The sequence below is a fragment of the Myotis daubentonii genome, chromosome 10 (assembly GCF_963259705.1).
Source record: "Myotis daubentonii chromosome 10, mMyoDau2.1, whole genome shotgun sequence".
NCBI lineage: Eukaryota > Metazoa > Chordata > Mammalia > Chiroptera > Vespertilionidae > Myotis > Myotis daubentonii.
The window spans coordinates 13,371,928-13,389,500 of NC_081849.1; the positions used below are offsets into that span (position 1 = coordinate 13,371,928).

The 17,573-nt window shown below is 39.4% G+C and overlaps 1 protein-coding gene across 3 annotated transcripts in view; it reads right to left on the reverse strand.

Annotated features, from left to right (window-relative positions):
* The window catches only part of ASZ1 (ankyrin repeat, SAM and basic leucine zipper domain containing 1), an 84,169-nt gene extending 67,325 nt beyond the window's left edge, over positions 1-16,844 (reverse strand). Inside the window, exons 1-4 of one of the 3 annotated variants that reach the window (XM_059656093.1) lie at positions 16,685-16,844; positions 16,176-16,275; positions 11,407-11,529; positions 10,383-10,494 (exon numbers count right to left, since the gene is read on the reverse strand). In XM_059656093.1, the coding sequence (XP_059512076.1) occupies positions 10,383-10,494; positions 11,407-11,529; positions 16,176-16,275; positions 16,685-16,801 (452 nt within the window). In that variant the 5' untranslated portion in view covers positions 16,802-16,844. Of the gene's footprint in view, positions 1-10,382; positions 10,495-11,406; positions 11,530-16,175; positions 16,276-16,650 lie in introns of all 3 variants that reach the window. The other 2 variants (XM_059656096.1, XM_059656094.1) reach the window with 2 other exon arrangements.
* Positions 16,845-17,573: the final 729 nt, after the last annotated feature.

Genomic DNA, 17,573 nt, shown 5'->3' on the forward strand with positions numbered 1-17,573 from the left:
AACTAAGATGGTGGTTAATCGCCAACGAAGATGGCGGTTAATTTGCATACTTGCAATGATGGGAGGAAAAAGGGGAAGGATGGAAGACAGTGATCAGAAACCCAGGCGCAGGCAAGAGCCAGGGAGCAGGGCAAAGGTAGGCCCTGGAGGCCACCCTTGCCCTGCCACCAGCGGGTGATCGGAGAAGCCTGGGGGGTGGGGCATGGAAGTGGACACAGACAGCGACTGTGACTGCAGAAGCCGGGTCCGGGGGCGATCGCAGAAGCCAGGCGTGGGTCAGGGAAGCAGCCGCTGTCAGCCTCCCCTGGCTGTGACTTCCCTGCCCCGCACCCGGCTTCTGCAATTGGTGACCACAGAAGCCAGGTGCGTGGGCAGGCAATTTATTTGAAAAAAAATACAGGAAAAAAAATCAGAACAATAACCATTTCTAGTAATGTTTTCTAAATGCGCTATTAACACACTCTTTCTGAAAATATTTTTGTGACTTCAACAAAGATGTATCATTTATTTCCTCATAACTAAAAAACAAGTTAACATTATAATACAAAATTAGACCTCAATCTACCAAACTGCTTCAGTGATATTTACAACTAAATTTATATTCTGAGAAAGAAAGCAACATTTTCCCCAGGGTACTTTCTATTTGTTAAAATGGGCATTAACATTTGACAAGTTAATGATCACACAATGATTACGTAAAAACCTTGGACATTAGTTAATGTGTGCTGTCTTATCAACACTAATAAAACACCTATTGAAATTAAAGTGTCACATCATTTTACAAAACCTTTACCTCATGACTGAGCAATCTCAATAGAACACCCTCTTCTGCCAGGAAAATTGCCTTCTAAGTGTAATGAATTTTTTTATTTATTTAAAAAAATGTGTCAGCACACTGGGAACAAAACCCACGTAATTCCTAAATGCAGAAATGTTTATTATATATACTTTTTAAAGTCTCCAACAATACAAATGTCAATTCTAAATTTAAGGCAAGATTGAAGAAGGTTCCAAATTTTATCATGTATTTAATAATCTAATAGAAACCTTTTAGACTTTCATAATTTATACTATCTTTTATTACCACATTACCAATGCAAATACAAACGGAATGTTAAGTCCATACTTTGGCACAATTGCCAAGTTCCACTTACGTTGATCACAGGCTACCTTGTTTTCAGGGCTAAATATTATGTCAAATTAAAGTAACAATATTTTTCTGTTCATCTAGTACTTCCCATTGCAATCTGTAGAATTTTTAAACCAAAATATTCAATTACCTACAATAATTTAGGGTAAGGGAGGGAAAAACCCAAAGACATAAGGCAATTTAACACAAACATGTGTTTTGCAACAATTAGAAAATATGTAATATAATCCCAAATACAGACAAAATGGAAAATATAATTTCATTCCAATGGGAGATCCTGTTCAGATTAAACCTCTGCTACACTCAAAGACTTAAATGCTCTCGTGACAATTTTCTTTTAGGTACAAATAACATAGCATCTATCTCTAGTTGTAAGGACTATATTAAATAACACATTTAAGAGCAATTAACACAATAACCAGTACACAGAAAACATTCAATACATGTTTCCTTTAAAAACTAAAAAACATCACCCCAGAAACAAATTCTAAGACCCCAATAAATAAGACAGTATTAAATTCCCATATTTTCTAGACAAAAAAACAATACACTAAGTATTGCCAATAGCAAGATCCAAGAGAAACGTAAGATGTGATTTGTGTTAATTTAAAAATGGTTTTCCAGCTGCCATTTTTAAAAAAAATATGCTTTAATTAATTTCATAGAGGAAGGGAGAGAGTGATTCGAACATCAATGATGAGAGAGAATCATTTATCCAGTGCCTCTTGCATTCCCCCCCGCCCCCCCACCCCCCAAACTGAGGATCAAGACCACAACCTGGGCATGAGCCCTGACCAGGAATCAAACTCTGACCTCCTGGTTCATAGGTCAATGCCCAACCACTGAGCAACTCCGGCCAGGCTCCAGTTATCATGTTTTGACTATTAGTCCCACTGGAGGGAAAATAAAAAAGAATTTTTAAACATAAGAAAAAATAAAAGAACAAAATAGATCTATATGTACTTATATAGAAAGCTAATCATTAAATATTAAGTCAATGCCATTTTCCACAAGATTAAAAAAGTCTACATGGAACAGAAAAAATTAAAGAGCTAACAGACGAAATATAAGTAAAAAGCAATTTAAAAATGTAGACAATGCTAAGGGTATACGTAAGAAGCCACAGCCAGATAGGTAGGAGGGGGCTAGTCCCACATCCATGTGTGGTGGTGAAAAATCCAGAAAGCTATTTCACATGCAGAGGTCCCCCTTTCGGAGCAACCCCACACCACGCCACCCAGCCCAGGGTTCTAGTATTAGGAAAAGAAGTCACCATAACTTCTGGCTGTGAAAACCAGCAAAGATTGTGACTGAGTGAGACAATAGGCTTCTGTAGTCCCAAATGTTCCTCTTAAAGGGCCCACACACATATTCACTGAGAGACTCACTCACTCTGAACTCAAGCACTGGGGCAGCAGTTCAAGGTACCAGGGAGAGGTGTGCAGGAAGTGAATAGTCTGGCTTCAGGACAAGAGCTGTAGGGGTAGCTTTCTCGCAGACAGAGGACTGGGAAAAGCCATTGTTCCTTTGTTGAGCCCTTGCCCAACTTAGCCTGCACACACTGGTGGGTGCCATATCTGTTTGAGTCTCCATCAACCTGGCTGACAACATTTGCCTCATCCTGATGAGTCGCTGAGACGCCAACCTTCCCAAATTTGGGGCCCACTCAAGTAAATTCCAATGGCTTTTCTATACAAATGGCCTATCTTGGCTCGTGCTCCAGTCTTCCCTAAAATCTCTCAAAGGTATACAACCCCAAACAGCAGCCTCTTATCCTATCTAATAAAGAGGGAATATGCTAATTGACCCTCACGCTGGCACAAAGATGGCGGCGCCCACAGCCAATAAGGAGAAAATACGCCAATTGAATGCCCCACCCTCAAAGATGGCAGCGCCCACAGCCACAAGATGACTGGCAGGGGAGGGCAGTCGTGGGTGATCAGGCCAGAAGGGGAGGGCAGCTGGGGGGGACCAGGACTGCAGGGGGTGGCAGTTGGGGGTGATCGGGCCGGTAGGGGAGCAGGTATGGGTCGATCGGGCCAGCAGGGGAGTGGTTAGGTGGTGATCAGGCTGGCAGGCAGGCAAGCGGTTGGGAGCCAGCAGTCCCAGATTGTGAGAGGGATGTCCGACTACAGGTAGTCAGACATCCCACGAGGGGTCCAAGATTGGAGAGGGTGCAGGCTGGGCTGAGGGACACCTCCCTCCACAGTGCAAGAATTTCATGCACTGGGCCTCTAGTCTTCTTAATAACCAGCTCCAAGCCCAGCATTAGAGGCAGTCAACCTCAGTTCACAGCTTAGCATCCTCAGGGACCTCCATGCCAATCATAAGTGGGAAACATCCTCAGATCACTCTTTAGCTCATACCAAGTGGCCCTGGGCAGGTGCAGGCAGCAGCTGACCTTGGGCTGCCCCAGAACCTTTTCCAAAAGGTCCCAGAACCAACACACCTAATGACCAGCTTCAGACTACACCAGGGCACTACACAAACAATTCTACCAAACACACACTCAAAGGGTAGTCGCAGCCAGCACCAGAGCCCCGTTAAGATGAATCTTAGTAAGGTCAGCTTCTGCACAACAGCTCCTTAACTGCCAATAATCACAACCAATCAGCCTGAGGTTCAATCCCTCCCATTAACATGCCAACCTCAATCAAGGCAGGCACACATAACTCATATGGAAGAAACACATGGAGGATCCTAATCAGGTGACCATGAAGACTGTGCTGCTGGGCCTCATTGGACACCTAACACATAAGGCCACTTTATCAAGACTGGGAGATGTAGCTGCTCTGCCTAATACATAGAAACGATCACAGGAAGGCAATCAGAACAAGGAGACAAAGAAACATGTCCCAAATGAAAGAACCTAAGAAAACTCTAGAAAAAGAACTAAATAAAACTGAAGCAAGCAATCTTCCAGATGTAGAGATCAAAACACTGGTTATAAGAATGTTCAGCGAACTTAGGGAAAGAAGAGATGAACTTAGAACTTCAACAAAGAGATAAAAAACATAAAAAAGAAGATAGAAAACATAAAAATGAACCCTCATAAATGAAGATTACAAAAATGGAAATGAATACATTAGATGGAATCAATAGTAGATTTGATGAAGCGGAGGATCAAATTAGTAATTTGGAATACAAGGTAGCGAAAAACAGCCACTTAAAATAGCAAAAAGAAAAAAAAGAAAAGAAACACACACAAGAAGAATAAAAAATTAGGACGGTCTGAGGAAACTTGGATAATGTCAAGCATAACAACATTCTTATCACAGAGGTATCAGAGAAGAGAGAGAGCAAGAGACTGAAAAATATTCAAAGAAATGATGACAGAAAAATTCCCTAAACTGGTGAAGAAAATAGACATAGAAGTCCAAGAAGTACAAAGAGTCCTTAACAAGATGAGCCCAAACAGGCCAACACCAAGACACATACTTTAAATGCCAAATGTTAAAGACAAAGAGAGAATCTTAAAACCAGCAAGACAAAGGCAGGTAGTTACTTACAAAGGAGATCCCATAAGACTTTCAGCTAAGTTCTCAACAGAAATTTGCAGGCCAGAAAGGACTGGTAAGAAATATTCAAAGTGATGAAAAGGAAGGACCTACAATCAAGATTACGATAACCATAAGGCTATCATTTAGAATCAAAGATAAAGAGCTTCCCAGACAAGAAAAAGTTGAAGGACTTCAACAATAAGCCAGTATTATAAGAAATGTTAGACGGACTTTATTAAGAAGGAAAGAAATAATAAATATTTATAATAAATGGCAATAACTATATATATCTATCAACAATTACTTTAAATGTAAATGGATTAAATGCTCCAAACAAAAGGCATCGGGTGGCTGACTGGTTGACAAAACAAGACCACTGTATATGTTGCCTACAAGAAAATCACTTCATATCAAAAGACACACACAGATTGAAACGTAAAAGAAGGGTCCAGCCGGTGTGGCTCAGTAGTTGAGCATGGACCCATGAACCAAATACTCATGGTTTGATTCTTGGTAAGGGCACATTACTGGGTTGAAGGCTCGATCCCCAGTAGGGTGCATGCAGGAGGCAGTCAATAGGAGATTCTCTCTCATCATTAATGTTTCTATCTCTCTCTCCCTTTTTCTTCCTCTCTCTGAAATCAATTTAAAAAATATGTTAAAAAAAGGAAAGAAAAGTAAAGGGATGGAAAAAGGTATTTCATGAAATAAAAACAAGCAAAGCTGAAGTAGCAATACTTATACCAGACAAAACAAAGTTTAAAACAAAGACTGTAACAAGAGACAAGATAGGACCCAACAATTCCACTTCTGGGTATTTTATCTGAATAAATCCCAAAATGAAAACACACATGCAGGCATATTTTCACTGCTACATTATTTACAATAGGCAAGGTAAGGAAACTACATGAATGCCCATCAACAGATGCATGAATAAAGAAGAATTACATAACCCGCCTAACTGGTTTGGCTCAATATATAGAGTGTCATCCTGCGGACTCAATGATCCCAGGTTCAATTCCAGTCAAGGGCATGTACCTTGGTTGTGGGCACATACCCAATAGGGACTGTGCAGGAGGCAGCTGATCGATGTTTCTCTCTCATCGGTGTTTGTAACTCTCTATCCCTCCCCCTTCCTCTCTGTAAAAAAAACAATAAAATATATTTTTAAAAAAAGAAACGAAAAAAAGAAATGTTTTTAAAAAAGAAGAACTACATAGAATATTACTTAGCCATAAAAAATAACAAAATCTTTCCTTCAGCAACAACAGGAACGATGTATCTCGGGGCATTATGCTAAGTGAAATAAGTCAGAGAAAGACAATACTACAGGATTTCACCCATATGTAAATTCTGAAACAAAACACTGAATATCCCTGATGAGTATAGCTGTAAAAGTCCTCAATAAATTATTAGCAAATTGAATTCAGCAGTATATTAAAAAGATCATACACCATGATCAAGTGGGATTTATTCCTGGGATGTGAAGTTGGTACAATATCTGCAAAGCAATTACTGAGATACATGACAGAAACAAAATGAAGGATAAAAATCTAATGATTATATCAATAGATGTAGAAAATCCATTTAACAAAATCCAGCACCCATTTATGATAAAAACTCTCAGCAAAGTGGCTATAGAGGGATAATACTCCAAAATAATAAAGGTCATATATGACAAACTAATAGACAACATCATACTCAATGAAGAAACCTAAAAACATTTCCCTTAAGATTAGTAACAAGACAGGGATGTTCATTTTCACTACTGTTATTAAACATATACTGGAAGTCCTAGCCACAGCATTCAGAGAAGAAAAATAAATAAAAGACATCCAAATTGGAAAGAAAGAAGTAAGACTGTCATTATTTGCATATGATATAATACTGTATATAGAGAACCCAAAAGATTCCACCAAAAAACTACTAGAATTGATAAATGAACTTAGTAAAGTAGTAGGATACAAACTAAATATTCAGAAATCAGTTGCATTTTTATACACCAATAATGAATAATCAGAAAGGGAAACTAAAAAAACAATCCTACTTACAACTGCATCAAAAAAAATATACCTATAAATAAAAGTAACCAAGGATGTAAAAGTTCTGTACTCAAAAAGTTGTAAGACTCTGAAGACAGAAACTGAAGAAGATACAAATAAATGAAAGAATATATTGTGTTCATGTACTGGAATAATTAACATCATTAAAATGTCCATACTACTCAAAGCAGCCTATAGATTCAAGGAAATTCCTATCAAAATACCAACAGCATTTGTCACAGAACTAGAACAAATAATCCTAAAATTTATATGGAGCCCCAAATGACCCAGAATAGCCATACCATTCTTGAAAAAGAAAAGTTGGAGGTATCACACTACCTGATATCAAACTATATTACAAGGTTATTTAAAACAGAATGAAACTGGCATAAAAACAGTCACAGAGATCAATTGAACTGAACAGAACTCAAAAATAAACCCATAATTATATGGTCAATTAATATATGACAAAGGAAGCAAGAATATAAAATGGAGAAAAGACAGTCTCTTCAATAAATGGTATTGTGAAAATTGGACAGATACATGCCAAAAAATGAAACTACACCAACTGCTTACACTATATACAAGAATAAACTCAAAATGGATTTAAGACTTACATGTAAGATTCAAAACCATAAAATCATACAAGAAAACATAGGCTATAAAATCTCTAACATTTTTTTCAGCAATATTTTTACTCATGTATCTCCCTGGATATGGGAAATAAAAGAAAAAGTGAACAAAAAGGACTACATTAAATTAAATTTTTTTCACAGCACAGTTTTTGACAAAACGAAAAGACAACCTACTTAATGGAAGAAGATTATCTATCAATCATATATCTGATAGGGGGTTAACATCCAAAATTTATGAAGCACTCATACAACTCAACACCAAAAAAAGCAAACAATTACCCTGGCCAGTATGGCTCAGTTGGTTAGAGTGTTGTCTGTGCATCAAAGGGTATCAGATAAGTCAGGGCACATAAGGGAGGCAATGGATCAATGTTTCTCTCTCATGTTGATATTCATTCTCTCTCTCTCTCTCTCTCTCTCTCTCTCTCTCTCTCTCTCTCTCTCTCTCTCTCTCTCTCGTTCTCTGTCTCTAGAATCAATGAAAAACATACCCTCAAGTGAGGATTAAAAGAAAAATGCAAAACAAAAAATCCAATTAAAAAATGGGCAAAGGACCTGATCATATACTTCGCCAAAGAGGACACACAGATGACCAATAGATATATGAAAAGATGCTCGACGTCCTTAATCATCAGAGAAATAAATTAAAACCACAAGGTCAGAGTATCTATCATCAATAATTAAACAAAGAAGTGTTGGCAAGTATGTGGAGAAAAGGGAACTCTCATGCACTGTTGGTGCGAATGCAGATTGGTATAGACACTATGGAAAGTGGTCTGGAGTTACCTCAACAAGTTAAAGAAGGAACTGCCTTATGACCCAGTGAATCCACTTCTGGGTATATACCCAAAATAACCCAAAACACTAATTCAAAAGAATATATGTTTCCCTATGCTCATTGCAGCATTATTTACAACAGCTAAAAATATTAAAGCAACCCAAGTGCCCATCAACAGACAAATGGATAAAGAAGAGTGGTACATATTTATTTTGGTTGAGTACATACTAATCTAAATCTTATGCTCTTTAGTATTTGACAGCTTTTCTGGGTTTTCATTTTTGAAACTGTGTGGATGCCTAATAGTTTTAGCTTGAGATATTAACCTTGTAGTATTTTAATTCAAATGGAATGTTTTTCCACCTATACCATATGCATCTAAAAGATGCTTTCTAGTTCTTAAGTAAACATAATAATCTAGAATATGTGACAGTGGCTTCCTTGACTTCTCCTCCAGTGTATTCACAAGATAGTAAGTGATTGGGAGAATAAAGACTTGTTATCTATACAACTTTGTAGAAGTAATAAAAAAAATTTTTTAAGAGCAACAGCAAAAAAACAATTTTCCATTGAATCCAGAGAGGCAAATTTTATCATAAGCCACTTCTAACGGTACAAATGAAAATTAGAGCACTCATCAAAGTTTACTCCAGCTAGTTCCGGAGCTCCCAATTCTAAGACACACTCAAATATTTTTTTTTTATTGCTTAAAATATTACAAAGGGTATTACATATGTATCCATTTTATCCCCCCGCCCTAGACAGTCCCCTAGCCTCACCTATCCCCCAGTGTCTTATGTCCATTGGTTATGCTTATATGCATGCCACACTCAAATATTAACTAGGGATTATACCATATGTGACAGAAAAAAGTTCTGTGAATTGGTTTGTTCAAAATTTACAGGAAGTTCCTTTCCTACAATAAATCTTTGTTAAATATTGATTATCCACTCTATAAGCCTTGACTTTTCTCACGCTCAATTTCTCAACTTTGGCACTACCAACATTTTGGGATGAGTAATTCTTTGTTTTCAGGGGCTGTTCTATGTACTGTAGGATATTTGGCAACACCTCAGCCTCTATCCATTAGATGGCATTAGCTTTTCCCAGATGTGAGGATCAAAAGTATCTCCAGATATTGCCAAATGTCCACTGGGAGACAAAAAAAGGCCTTGCTTCAGACCACTTTACCAAACCAAAATCTTTGCATCTCAAAAAGGATCTAGGGATTATCTAAAGTTGTACAGTACCTTCCAAAGCTGCTGTCCAGGTGTTGTAGAACCTGAACTAAATTAGGAAAAAACTCCTAAAGTCAACATACTTATTTCTATATATTAGGCATAGATCATTATTATTTGAATTAATGAGTGATGAATAGTTATTTTATTCTAGCTAGACATACTTCTATTGAGCAGATTACTTTCTACTATCTTCATTTTGAAGATTAAATAAATCAGAAAGAGATTTAACAGGGAAATGGAGTCAGAGAAGAAAGAAGTCAATGATAGAAATTTTAAGCAAACTGGTACATTTTTAAAAAGTACTGACATTTCAAAAGATGCAAGAACATCTTACTATTTGTTTTGTACACATTTAAGCAATCACATATACAACATAATTCATTGAAAACTCTTAGGGAAATGAAAACATTTGGATATATTATTTTGGATATATATCTTAGCATTTGTATAAAATTGTTTAGTGGATTTAAATGTTAGAGAGAACACTAAGTTAAGAGGCTTACTACTATGGAGCAATCATATTCTTTTGACTATATGATTCACAGGAAATAATAGTTTACTGACCTCCTTTCCTTTTCATTTCAAATTCTTAGGACATTGTTCTAAAAATTAAAAGCTAAAAGATTTCTTTCATGATATGCCCCCTTTCCTTTGATCATCTTATATAAATCATTTTATATTTTCATTCATCAACTATATGGCCAAGTAAATACACACTGTTTATAATTTTTAAAAAATAATGCTACCAGACAGAGCTAGTAGGTTGGAGCATCATCCCATACACCAAAAGGGTGCAGGTTCAATTCCAGGTCAGAGCGCACACCTAGGTTGTGGGTTTGATCTCCAGTGGAGCCTTGAATAGGAGCCAACCAATCAATATTTCTCTCTCACATTGATCTTCTCTCTCTACTTCTCCCTCTCTCTCACCCTCTTTTGAAAATCAATAAACATATCCTTGGGTAAGGATTGAAAAAATCATGTTTAAGTCTGACAATCAAAGTATCCATCACTTTTCAACAGATTGTAAGGCTCTTACCTACAAGCAACATTTGGATCAGCATTTCTTGAAAGTAGCAGTTCTACACACTTCAAGATCTGTTCCTCTGAGCCACGAGCAGAACATGCGGTTATCAAAATAGTTTGCTTATCTATAGTGAACAGAAAAACGAGAACCACATCAGCAGGTATATCTAATTGACTTCTTTTACTATTCAAAAGATAATAAAAAGTAAAGTGAATATATGAAAAACAGAACATGGAGCCCAAACCGGTTTCGCTCAGTGGATAGAGCATCGGGTTGCGGACTGAAGGGTCCCAGGTTCGATTCCGGTCAAGGGCATGTACCTGGGTTGCAGGCACATCCCTAGTGGGGAGTATGCAGGGGACAGCTGATCAATGTTTCTAATTCTCTATCCCTCTCCCTTCCTCTCTGTAAAAAACAGCCTAAGTGCCCATCAGTAGATGAATGGATTAGAAAATTGTGGTACATCTACACGATGGAATACTATGCTACTGTAAAAAAGAAGGAACTCTTACCATTTGCAACGGCATGGATGCAACTGGAGAGCATTATGCTAAGTGAAATAAGCCAGTCAATGAAGGAAAAATACCACATGATCTCACTCATTCATGGATAATAAAGTCCATTATAAACTTATTAACAATAATAGATACAGAGGCAGAGCTGCCTCAAACTGATTGTCAAACTTCAGTGGGAAGGCCAGGGAGGGTTGGGGGGCAGGAGGGAGGGGGGTAAGAGATCAACCGAAGGACTTGTATGCATGCATATAAGCATAACCAATGGACATAAGACACTGGGGGATAGGGGAGGCCAGGGGATTGTCAAGGGCGGGGGGAAAAAAAGGACACATATGTAATACCCTTTGTAATACTTTAAGCAATAAAAAAATATATAAAAAATGTATTTTAAACAAACAAACAAAAAAAACAAAACAGAACATTGAAACTGTATATTTCCATGCCTAAACACAATATAATGAGGTGTCTAAACAGAGAATAAACAAAGTACATTTTCATGTTAAATGTCTGAAACATCTTACCCTTATCAAAGCTTGCATTAGCACCTCTGTCCAAAAGGACCCGAACCAGTTCTACATTGGAAACGCTAGCAGCATACATAAGGGGAGTCCATCCATACTGAAAGCTAGAATCTACACTAATGCCTGTCAAAATAAAAATAAGCTTTTAAAAAACTCCACCACCACACATACACAAAAACAAAATCGCTGTCACCTTAGTATGTTTAAAATACTGGGCATAGGACATTGCCATGTATACTTTATAAAAGGAATTTCTCGGTAATAATGTCTTCAGAAAAATAAAAAATGGCTATATCTAGACTTTAATAAAATTAGCTAATTTCATTTCCACTGTAGGCGATATGTCCCAAGAGACCTGATCTGACATTTTTTTGTCATGTATTATATAAAACTGCTATGTTATAACAGGTTTTACATGCTACCATTTTATCTCTATCGGAGTTGGAAAAGGTTTCACAGAGGCAAATTTTTTAAAAATTAGAATATTATACATTTCTTTGGTAGCAAACACCATGTATATTCTTAAGATTCCCTTAATTTCCTTCCTAACACAAAATTTATCTATGGGTGAATGGGTAAACATGAAGCTAAAAAGATAGATTAGGGTTAGAATATGAAAGCTCAACCAAGAAATGTTGACTGCACTTTGTGATCCAAGAATGGACACCAATACATCTGTACTAGAGGCCTGGTACACAAAATTCGTGAATGGGTAGGGTCCCTAGGCTGGCCGGCAATCAGGGCCGATCAGGACCTTTCAGCTGCTGGCTGGGGCCTCCCTTCCCTGGCTGCCGGCTGGGGCCTTCCTTCATTCCGCACCACCCCTTGGTGGTCATCGCATGTCATAGCAAGCGATCAAACTCCTGGTCTCCTGGTCGAACTCCTGAGGGGACAATTTGCATATTGGGCTGTTATATATAGAGATTATAAAGACAACAAAGGTACCAATGTTGAGAGTGGAACAGGAGGCAGGGAGATCAGTTATGAGACTAGAAGCCTATGTAAAAGTCACAGCAAAGGTAGTGGGGAGAAAGAGGATGGAATAGTAAAGAACATTTTAAGGCAGGATCATCAGAATTTAAAATTACTTTGAAGAGGAGAAGTGATAGAAAAGAACAAGTCAAAATGGCCATCAGGGTCTGCCTTGGATAAATGAAAGACAAGCCATGTGCTAGAAAAAGAAGAGGCATAGATGAGACCTAAGGCCTGAGGATTAGGATGAAGTTTTAAAGCTACTAACCAGAATGGGACAGGAAAAGACAGATAATAACTTGTTTAGCAAAAACAAGAGCCAGCTGAGCTAGCTGACCTTAAAATTCTCAAGTCATTAATGGTAAAAATCCTTGGAGTCATTCGATTTTATCCAACAGCACTGACTGATGTGATCATATAAAAAGGTTTCTCTCCAGGACTGGGGAAGAGCGTAGAAGATGTGATACAAGAGCAAGGATACAATGAGGCAGTGAACAAAGCCTATTCGATGTATGTAAAGCCTTTTCAATAAAAAGATCAAGATTTAACTGGCAATCTCTCTCACTTCAACCTAAGAAATATTTGTTAATATTAAGAAAAGACAGAAAATAGAATAAAAGGTGCCATTAACACCTTTTATTTATAGTTTTATAGTCTGTGGCTATAAAGGGTTCCATCCAAACAGAGGAAGATCATATCCACACTAAGTTACTGAAAGATTACTCCTGACTATCTAACTTCAATTGATATAAGGTACACAGTAATTAATGAGAGAAAACAACATAAAACTCTCTTAGAACCAGCATATACTATTGGCTCAACCTAAAAAACTTTCTTTTTTAAATGGCTACAATTGAAAGCCTATGAATAAAATCAGAGAAAAAAATTTTTTTTCTCATTGTTTCTTTATTGACATTACTGCACAAACTTGACTGCACATATAAAAAGGAAAGAGTGTAAATAAAAAACTAAGCAAATGTAGCATCTGATGTAATAGAGAACATGCAAATTGACCTTCACGCTGTCACAAAGATGGTAGCGCCCACAGCAAAGGCAGGGTTTTCATAACAGAAGATGGCTGCACCCACAGCAGAGGCCGAGTTCCCTTAATGAGCCTTAAAGAGCAATCAGCAGGGACCTGAGGCTGCGTGGCACTGGGCTTGGGCAGGGGCCCTCAGGCCGCGCAGTCTGCCTGGTGGGGCTCGAAGGGGACTTCAGGCCACATCCCCGGCCCAGCGGGGCTTGATGGGAGACCTCAAGGCGCGCCCTCCACCCCGGTGCCAGGCCAGGGGACCTCAGGCCACGTCCCTCACCCCAGCACCAGGCCAGGGGACCTGAGGCTGCAACCCCCACCCAGCAGGGCTTGAGAGGGTATGGCCAGCTGGGTCTGGATCTCGCCCAATAGGGGTGGGGCTGGCTGGGTCTGGGTCTCACACAAATTTGAAGCACCGTGGGTGGGCGAGAACTTGATTCTGGGTCCCACGGCGCGCCCCAGACTCTTGACAGGAGGAAGATTTTCATATACATTTTACTAATTTTCTTTCATTTCTGACACTTCTATTATAGAGAAAGGGCAAACAGCAATATTAAAATATTTCCAGTAATTAATCCCCTTTTAATATGCACAAATTTCGTGCACCAGACCACTAATGTTAGTATAAAAATTCTTATAAATCACCACCTCTAATACTTAATAATTACCTCTAATATTCAAAAAAGCATCTATAATGCTCTAGGCATAGTGTAAAATCAGTAAGTTTAAGAAGATTGATACAATATATTTCTGTAATTCAAAAACATTCAAAATAACACTGTATTGATTTGGGATATATATATATATATATACACACACACATATATATATACATACACACAAGCGCTGAGTAAAAGTCTAAAGATTTGCATAGGAAAGATAAATACCAACTACAGGAGAGTGGGAATCTCCAGGGGGAAGGAGAGACATCTTTATATGTTTCTGAATGTCTGAAATATTTAATAATTTAAAGAGAACTGAAAGTAGTACATGGCAGAATAACAAAAATTGAGATGTCTTTGAACTATTAAAAGTGGCTGATTCAAAAGAAGCTTTAATTTTATTAAACTTTTCAACTGGAGCAGAAATATGTATCAAAATCAAGAATGACTTTGAAAGGCAAAAAATAAAAGTATTAAAGAAGTGTTAAGTAATAAGATCTAGAAGGAAACAAGGAAATGCTAAAACGGGAATTACCAGTGAAAGTGAGACTTCAGAGGCAATGGGTGGAAGGTACCTTTCTACTTATAACTATATATTATTATTTGCTGTTTTAAATTAACTTTAAAATTTTCTGTAATTAAACAATTTTATAAGGTTGACTAAATTGCTTCTTTGGCAGCAGGCTATTTTCAAGTCCTCATCCTTCAGGAGCCTCCATCACTTCATTGTACCTAGTCCCACTACTCCTAAGGCAGTCTCTTTTCTAAAACAAATTTCTGCCTATTACATCACATCCAACACTATGTGCATTCTTTGCATGTGCTTATGTTAGGTATTAGGCCCTGTTTAATTATTCGAATTTCATCCAATTTCATTCTTCACTTAACAACTCAAGTTCCATTGTCTACAAATTCACATAAAACTCTTTTTTTTGTTATAACAGCTAATATTTACATAATGCCTATTGTTCTAATAACTTTATTAATATATTATCTCATTTTAACCTCCCTCCCTCAAAAATACCTTTGATACAATGTATCCCATTGAAAAGGGGGGGGGGCGGGAATTGAAGCTTAGGAAGGTTTGGTAACTTGGTTAAAATTACAGAGCCACCCATGGCAGGGCTAGTACTCAAACCCAGAACTGTACTGTTAACAAAATGACTTCCTTTCCACTATACCATGAGGCATCTCTACTGTAGAAGACAAACATTTTTCTATATACAATATTACTTAACTATTTTGTGTGTGAATGTTTTTATTTTCTATTTTCCATCACCATTTACTCCCTCCATGCATTTTGCACCTTCTCCATCCCTGCCCCCTTCTATCACCACACTGCTGTCTATGTCCATGAGTTGTCTCTCTCTTCTTTCTTTTTGGCTCGATCCTCTACCCACCCCCACACCTCCACACCAATGCCTGGTATTCGTTTGGATAATTTCAATCATTATGATCAATGACTCACATTTCTACGTCAAGGCAATTCCTAAAAATAGTATTTGATCCACGGGAAAAGAAATGTCACGGGACCCAGGGCCAGAATTATGATGCTTGACACAAAGAAATTGATGCTCCGGAAGTTTAAATGACGTTTCCAGGGAACCACACTGACCAGTCAATACAGCTGGGACAGATACCCAGATATTCTGATTCCTACCCCAGGCCTCATGTTACACACACACACACACACACACTCATACACACACATACACACACACACACGCACACACACCAGGCACAGGAGAAGACCATAACTGAGATGTACCTAACTAGAATCAACTCTTGAGGAACATATTAACAGATTATGAAAATGCTGAAAAACGTACACAAAACAAAACAAAATACAGTATTAGTTGCGTAGGACCGGTCAGAATAAGCGTCTTGAGGTGGAAGAACTAATGGAAGGTAACAGGGTGGCATTCAAACTAGAGGAAGAAAAGGCAGAGAGAACTCAGAGGCAGAAAGATTTGCAGGACACTCGCTCCACTAACATTCGCTGTGACCCCCTGAGAAAAGCAACTCACACCTTTTAAAATCAGAAACAGCCGTGAACTTAGACAATGAATGGCGTTGGGCTGAAACTATCCCGTATTTCTCACCAGAACTGAGGAGCTCCTGGACCAAGGAAATATCGCCTGTGGTCAATGCTTTCTTAAACGTTTCGTTCTTGTCTTCAGTGGGTAACGGTCCTTTTAATTTCTAAAAAAGCAGACAGTTTTTTAAAAAAAAACAATTATACACGTTTTCATTTCCACTGCAACTGGTAAATCGTTTTGGAAGAGGGAGGAGGGGGGAACTGGACGGTGGTGGTGAGCAACACCCGAAGTTTGCAAAGAATTCGTGTCTCAAATGGCCTCGAAAGGGGCCCGGGTAATGGCGGGTCCGAGCCCACGGGACGAGCTACCACGTGGACAACCTAGCGAGGCGCCGGCGATGGAAAGCACAGTAAGGAAACTAGACCAACACGCTGCGGGTTTCTCTCCAACCCCAACGCCTGAATTCCCACTGGAGAAACGAAGGAGGAAGGGGAAACAGGTGAGGAAGAGTTTTCCTGAGGAGGCCGGGGAGGCAGACCTCGGCGCGGAGAAGAAACAGCCTCCCCTGCTACCTGAGAGGCCCGGTCCAGATACCCAATCTCCCAGCCGTCATCCTCGCTCTCGCTACTCTCGCCTCCACCAGCCACCGCCAGGCCACGGAACACGCTGGCCGCCTTGTACGCCGCCATGGCTGCCGGCCCCTCCCTTCCGCTCAGCTCCACGTGCGACCCTCCCCCTGCGCCTGCGCAGTGCTGGGTTACACTGGCAGGCTGGACTTGCGTGCTCCATCCGGGGCCTGGGGCTCCTGGACGCAGGTGCGCAGGCGCATGGCCTCTCTCGGCCGCCCTCATCCCTTTCAGCGGCCCGTGGCTGTGAGAGATGAAAACCTGCGTGTCTCCCGGCGCAGGTGAGGCTGGCAGCGCACTCGTTTGAAGAAGTGCTTGGGCTTTCAGGGTTGCCCCACTTGTCGCTGGAGCGGAATTGGGATTTGTACGCTAAGGTATGCCTATGCTTTGTCCCCTTCAACCGCCCCGGTGTCCCACCTGCCTCCAAACCCACCGCCAGACATGCTACCCTTGGAGAGGGTAGAATATTATCCCTAAGGAGCACCACCCATGCAGGCAAGAAACCGGGAGACACATGAGCGCTCGTAAGGAGCCAAGAGAATTCCTCCCTTTAAATGTCATGGGGTTTGCCCTAACCTGTTTTCACAGTGGATAGAGCGCCGGCCTGGGGACTGAAGGGTCCCGGGTTCATTTCCTGTCAGGGGCATGTCCCTTGGTTGCAGGCACATCTCCAGTGTGGGGTGTGCAAGAGGCAGCTGATCGATGTTTCTCTCTCATCGATGTTTCTAACTCTCTATCCCTCTCCCTTTCTCTCTGTAAAAAATCAATAAAATATATTTTAAAAAATAAAAATAAATTTCATGGGATCAGATGTCTTGTAGATTCAGAAATTTAA